Source organism: Sphaeramia orbicularis, chromosome 15 (genome assembly GCF_902148855.1).
Source record: "Sphaeramia orbicularis chromosome 15, fSphaOr1.1, whole genome shotgun sequence".
Taxonomy (NCBI): domain Eukaryota; kingdom Metazoa; phylum Chordata; class Actinopteri; order Kurtiformes; family Apogonidae; genus Sphaeramia; species Sphaeramia orbicularis.
The window spans coordinates 54,040,993-54,048,492 of record NC_043971.1 but is presented as its reverse complement, the minus strand read 5'-3'; the positions used below and the strand labels follow the sequence as shown (position 1 = coordinate 54,048,492).

At 33.8% G+C, this 7,500-nt stretch overlaps 1 protein-coding gene across 4 annotated transcripts in view; it reads left to right on the top strand.

Annotated features, from left to right (window-relative positions):
- ldb3a (LIM domain binding 3a) overlaps nucleotides 1-7,500 on the top strand; it is a 111,234-nt gene that overhangs the window by 65,521 nt on the left and 38,213 nt on the right. For all 4 annotated transcript variants that reach the window (XM_030155909.1, XM_030155908.1, XM_030155910.1 and 1 more), the window contains exon 4: nucleotides 4,434-4,503. In XM_030155909.1, coding sequence (XP_030011769.1) covers nucleotides 4,434-4,503 — 70 coding nt within the window. The remainder of the gene's footprint in view (nucleotides 1-4,433; nucleotides 4,504-7,500) is intronic.

Here is a 7,500-nt window from a genome sequence, read left to right as displayed (position 1 = left end):
CACTGTTTTAGTGAAACTTGTTTGTGCGATATTCATGCACTTTTGTGATTTTTATAGGTTTTGAAAAGGTTTCTGTCAGTAAAAGATAATTTACTGCAATTATGCGTTCTTTCATTCATGCATTTATTAAAATGAACTTTTCTACTACAAACAACAGGTACAATCTCAACCAAAAAACTATGCACACCAGTATACAAGTACATAAAGTCAAGGCCTGAGGGAAAACAACAGCAGTTTAAAAGAAAAATCGGAAAAAGTCTGGAATTTTTATTTGGATAAAGAACAAGCACCCTGCAGCAGTATAGTATTTCTGTAGTGAAGTGTTTGTACTTTTACCATTGCAGAGTATTTTTTACAATACCACATTCATACTTTGAGTATATTTTTATAGTGCAGTATTTTTACAGTGAAGTATTTGTACTTTCACTGTAACAGAGTACCTTTATAGTGTGGTATTTTTAGTTTCATTGTAACTGAATATTTTTATAATGCTCAATTCATCCTTTTAATATAAAAGTACACTTATAGTATTTTTATAACGCCATATTTGTACTTTCACCATAACAGTGTGTTTTTATAGAGCTGTATTCATACTTCTACCAGAACAGAGTAGCCTGTATTTTTTATGGTGCAGTAATTTTATAGTTAATTGAACTTTCGCTGTAACAGAGTACTTTCTATAGTGCGATATTCATACTTTTAACATAATGCTGTGTTTTTCTAGTGTAGTATTTGTATTTTTTACCATGACAGACTGCACTATATAACTATAGAGAATATTTATACTGTGATATTCATAGTTTTACTGTAATAGAGTGTACAATTCATGATACATTTACTACAACTGTACCGTACTGCATGTTTTTTTGTATACTCCTTTCAGTGCGGTTACACAACAGTTGTTTAGTGCTGTGTGTCTGAACATTATTCTGTCGACTCCATTGTGTTCTATACCATCAGATTTAAAGGTCATTTTCCACAGTGAACATGCCGTTATCGCTGCTCTTTTTTCTGAATGTTCTATGATTTCTGTCTCTATTTCCACTGAAAAAAGACCATAAATCCTGACACAACTTGGACTGACAGGGACACACAGTACTCACTGACCCACAAACTGAAGGAGTTTATGGATTACACGCCGGCACTCTGCTTTGGAAATTATTTTTCTTTATGTAACACAGTCCTCTAAATATTTCCCCTGAGAAAGTCTGATCAAAATATGTTCTTATCTGGCCTTAAAACACAGCGGTGGGATAAAGTTGATAACATAATGCTGCAACATTTGGAGCAACAGTTAGGAATGTTTTTTTTTTTTTTTTTTTAATTCCAGAAAATAAACTTTTGGGTGGGACAACAGTCACTAGGGCTACAACAATAATTTAATAAAGGTAATTAAATTGCAAAAAATGTCAGTTACAATTTCCTTCAAATTAATATATTTATTTCCTCTGCCAGGAGGTATTGTGATCACTTTGCTTTGTGTGTTTGTGTGTTTGTTTGTTTGTTTGTGTGTTTGTTTGTTTGTTTGTTTGTTTGTTTGTTTGCAACTTTAGTGTAAAACTCGTCCACCCATCTTTCCCAAATCTTCCCCACAGATAGGCCGAGGCCCTGGGACCAACCCAGTCCATTTTGGGCCAAGTAGGCCAAAGTTCAAGGTCACAACATCTACAGTTTTCCATCTGTCATTATTGAGACATTTTCCAAAATTCATTAAAAACGATTCTCCTCCAGTTGGATCCACCTGTAGCTTACAACAGTCTCTTGTATGTGGAACTAAATTGTCCACATCCACTGTGGAATGTGGACTCTGTGGACATTTACACTGAACATTGAAAATCCCATTTCCCACACATTTAAAATTAGAACTCAACTAATATTGATGTGAATTGAATCTAATCAGACAGACACATGACTGGGACCAAGCTGCAACTGTTTCTGCTGTATGGAGCAACCTGGAAACTGTAGAATTTAAACAGAAATAGTCCATCCACACATGCACACTGTTCAGGGTGCTTGGCAGAGGTTTGCATTCTGAACACTTGTTTTTATATTGAAATTACCATTTTTTATTTAACCAGCAAGTCAAAAGCTTAAGAAATTACAGTATCAATCACATTAGATTTCAGATTTTGTAAAGATCATTAAAGTATTGAATTTCAGAAGTTGGCACTGGTATAGTAAGTGTTTTTTTTTTTTTTTTGTTTGTTTGTTTGTTTGTTTTGCTTTAAATTCAGCATTATTCAACATAGTGGCTGATGGCTTGCTATGCTAATGCTAATGCTGAAAACACTGACCACACTGACATACACTGTCCAGTTTAACACCATTATGTCATTTCAGCTACGGAATAAAGGAATAAAGGTAAAAAAGGTCATGAATACAGTTGTGTTGAGAACAGGAACGTTAACTTTGAGCTCTCAGGCTAGCTGACAGGTGATATAATCCAAAATGAGTCATCCATCATCTGCATATAAATAGACCGAACAAAAAAAGGCAGCGGTATCATCGTAACTGTCTCTGTATACAGTCTGTTTATAGCCGTCTCTGCAGCTTCAACATAACCAGACGATACCACTTTTCTAACTCACTCTGTAAGATGGGTGTTAAATCTGTTGAAGGACGGATTTTTTTAGAGTATCAATGCAAAATGTTGTCCAATGAGCTGTCAAACACAAAACTAGGGCTGTAACAAAGTATCGGTCCTGCAGTGTATCGCGATTTTTCCTTTCACAATACTGTATCGATACTAAAAAGTACTGTATCGATATTTTTAGGTATTTATTCAAATGCAGATATTGTGGAGGTTCGGTATTGTTTCTTTTTTTTTTTTTTCTTTTTTCTTTATATTTTATTACTTTATTATATATTATATTTTATTTATTATTATTATTATTATTTCACACTCTTTTATTAATAATGTTAGTTACTTTGTTGGGACTGAACTCAAATCCTGTTGTGATGTTAGTTGTGAACTAATAGAATCTGAACATTTGAACAGGATCTGAAACTGGAATGTCTGTAAAACAGAATTTCAGTTTGAACACAGGAACATTTTATGATATAACATCAGATCCGGTTGGGATCAAATAAAAATGTGTTTAGTATTTGTGCAGATTTCTGGTGTAATGAGATTCTTCCAGGAAATAATCATTAAAAAAAAAAAAGAAACAAACCAAAAATTGCCTTTTTAACAGTATCATGATATATCGTGATATATCGTATTGTGATCCTAGTATTGTGATTTGTATCGTTACCACCAGATTTTTGCCAATACACAACCCTACACAAAAGTACATGTTAACTTATTTTATTTGTACTGTATTTGACTTGTAAAATGATATTTTAAAAAGACAAGCAATACATGTGTTGGCGATAGCACAGTTTAGGAAAAACAGGATTAAAAAACAAAAAGATTTGTCTCACCTCATTGACTCCCATTGATATTTTTCCATATTTACGTCCTATGGGCTGGAGTGGAAAGGGCAGGACGTGTATTATTAGTGTGTACCTTTGAACAGCCTGAATACTGACAGTTCTATTTGTCAGGGGGGAAAAATGGTTTTATATGTTTAATTCAATAAACAGTAGCTCTGAATGTTTGACTTAACATCCAATCTGTCAGTCAAATGAATTGGGCATAATTTTATTTATTTATTTATTTATTGGGGTCCTCCTATTCCAAACAGACATGCACTGTCCATTTACAAGCATAAAAACAATGTGATTCACCCTTATATTCCATTCTTAAGGACACTCAACAGTCAAACAAAACAACATTAACAATAACAATACTGCAAGATACAGTTGAAAACAGAAAAAAAAGTAATAATATTAAAATAAATAAACCTAATTATAATTGTGTGTGTGTGTGTGTGTGTGTGTGTGTGTGTGTTTTCTAATATCATATGTTTATGTGTACATGTCTTCTGAATTGTTTACAGGCGTTGGGTTATTTGATGTTGCTTCAGTTGTCTTTTATAATTTTAAGCCTTAATAGAGTTTACACAGATGGGTTATTTAAAATGTATTCTCTCTGCCGTTAGTGTAGTGATAAATGTAGAGACCCAACCCAGGCTGAAAGCAGGTTTATTTCTTCTTTTAAGCAGGATATTTTAACATGAGGGTCAATGGGGATCCACTCCGCCTCATATTACATGAGCTAATCTTACATATTGAACATTAAATAAATGAAACAGTCCTCTATCACAACAAGCAACACATACATTACATTCAAGGTTAGGCAGCCACAGTATCAGCTGATTTATTTATTTATTTACATTTTTTGTCATTATTCAGTCATTCCTGGTCGGTTTAAAAAGGGTTATCTGTCATTTATTTGACACAAATGGAAACATATTTTTTTAGCTGAATTAATTAATTGTTTTTATTCATAACATCTCTCCTTTTGGTTTTTTGGGTTTTTTTCTCCACAGGTCAAAGCGTCCTGTGCCAATGTCACCACCCAGAATGGACGCTGCACTTCCCATGGTCCCTCACCAGCAGGTATCCCACAATGCACCTCTGCCAAGGCTCCCTGATCACATCAGTTCCCCAGGTTTTATATGAAGTGATGAGCTGGTACTGTTTATTTTTCATCAGTGGTACAGCATACAGCAGACCTAAACAACAGTCACACATCAACTGCAGATTAATCATGATGACGTACTGCCCCCTATTGGCAACACAAAGAAATACACAACACAAAATGCACATCATTCAGAAAATCCACAGAAATTCACTATTTTGGGGTAAAAAGTCACAGTCTGGTTATATGAATACTAAAACACGTTGTTTACATACATACTGTACTGTATGCTCACCCTCGACATTAACGTATCCCTTTACAGTGTGTTCTGAGTAGAATCTGCAGAAATAGAAGTGAAGAAAATGAAGATATAAGTGGCATTTTCTTCCTGAAAAACATTCTGGAAAATTTGAATAAAAGGAATGTTTTTCAGTTGTTCTGCAGCTTTATAAGAACTTAAAATAGTCTCTGAATTATACGTATGTGGGTGCTTCTATGAAACTGGTCCTAAAAACAGGACACGGGGCTAAACATTTAAACCAGATGTCGACTAATGTTATGAAGCATGTTTAGAAGCACTTTGGGTCTATTTTAAAAATAGATACTTACTGAGATAAAAGAGAAACTATTTTTCAGATCAAACACATTTTTATATTGTTTTACATTATATTTAATACAAAAATCTGCATGTAACATGGTCGAAAGGACACAAAAATTACACACTACTATTTTTTTTTTTTTTTTCTCTTTATTCTCTCGCAGGTACATTTTGGGAATTGAACTAATTATGTAAGGCAGAATGTTTCACAAAAATGACCGCTGTTGCAAAATCATTTGCGATTTATATGCATTTAACTGGGCAGGTTCTGTATCTACCAGAAGTGGACACGATGGGTTACATACAAAACCTGGAATGAGACTGAGATTCATGAAAAACCCACATGTGTGGATTAGAAAAACCACTGGGATTATCAAATTTAACACAGTGTTTTTATTTATAGCGCTATATAAGACCATTTACAGACATGTGGTCCAGATCAAATGCACTGACACCTAGGTAGTTTTTCATGTCCCACATTTGGTCCTATTTTCAGCCCCAATAGTTTATTAAAAATTCATTAATTATGGGATGGCTCAGATCAAGAGTATAACTTTTTTTGCATTTATCTGAGGTCATCACTAGGTACATACTGGGGGGAAACATGTCTAAATTTCCCTTTTATTATTGGGTCTAAAAAGCTGGCAAAGTGCCAGGTACCAAAATGCACCCAGTTTCATAGAAGCACCCATATGTTAAAGCAGAGCTGTCAAACTCATGTTAGTTCAGTTCCACATTCAGCTAGATTTGATCTGAAGTGGGACAGACCAGTAAAATAATAACAGAATAATATATAAATAATGTCAACTCCAAACTTTTCTCTATGTTTTAGAGCGAAAAAAGCTAATTTCTATTATGAAAAGGTTAACATCTACAAACTATCCTTTCAAAAGATGTGAATAACATGAACAAACTGAAAAAATCAGTGTAATTTTAACAATATTCTGCCTCAGTTTATCATTTAAACATGTACATTATAACTTACAGATCACAGTGGATCTACAAACACATAAAACATTTAATAACAGACAGAATCTTGTTAAAATTGTACTGACTTCTCTTACAACATTTCAGGTTGTTCATATTTGTTCAGGTTATTCACATCTTTTGCAACATTATACTTTGTTTTAGTGTAAATACATGAAAATATTTACATTTACAAAGAGAAAAATTTGGAGTTGTCATAATTTATATGTTATTATGACAGTATTTGACTGCTCCTGCCCACTGCAGATTGAATTGGTCTGAATGTGGAACCTGAAATTTACAAGGATTGTTCATATGTTAATGTAATTTTCGCATTTCGCAAATTCATCCCAGGGCCGGACTGGACCCTTTGGTGGGCCGGATTTGGCCCCTGGGCCGCATGTTTGACACCTGTGAGTTAATGCATATTTTTTACAGGAGGATCTCAATCATTTACTGAGGTTCAAATGCATCTTACATTGGTACATATTGATTATATGATCAGCTGATCAGCACAGCACATTGATACACTAGTTGACTGACAATAACAAAAGTATAAATAATAACTGGACTTATCTTTTAAAGCAGGGCTCTCAAACTCATTTTCTTTCAGGTTCCACATTCAGCCTGATTTGATCTGCAGTGGACTGAACCAGTCAAATAAGAACAGAAGAACATATAAATAATGACAACTGCAGATTTTTGTCTTTGTTTTAGTGCAAAAAAAAAAAAAAACAAGCTTTAAAATGCTTACCTTTATAAACTATCCAAACAAAAAAAGATGTGAATAACCTGAAAAAAACTGAAATTTCTTTAGAAAAATTTGTGCAATTGTAACAATATTCTGCCTCATTTTATCACTAGTCCATGTGCATTCTGGATCAGATCTACAAAGACACTAAACACTGAGGAACAGGAAGAAAAGAGTTCAAACTGGGCTGAATTTTCTTTAGACATTTCAGGTTGTTCATATTTGTTCAGGTTATTCACATTTTATTGTTACAGGATAGTTGGTAAATGTAAATATTTTCATAATTTAATGTTATTTTTTGCACTAAAACAAAAATTTGAAGTTGTCATTATTTATAGACATAATGTAATATTATTTTTTCCACATCAAACAGAGAAGTAACTCTGCAGTCCTTCTTTTTTGTGGGTTCTTCTGCTGTTATTATTTGACTGTAGATCAGATTGGTCTGGATGTGGAACCCACACTAAAATGAGTTCCACAGCCTGGACTGTGGAATTTTTCCACTTTGCAAATTCATCCCATGGGTCGGATTGGAACGCATTTGACCCCAGGCCACATGTTTGAGACCCCTGAGTTAAAAGTACTATATGTAAGATTTGTGTTTGTTTGTGTGTAGTTTATGTTGGAGTCTGTGTTGAGTTGATTACTGACATCAAATGA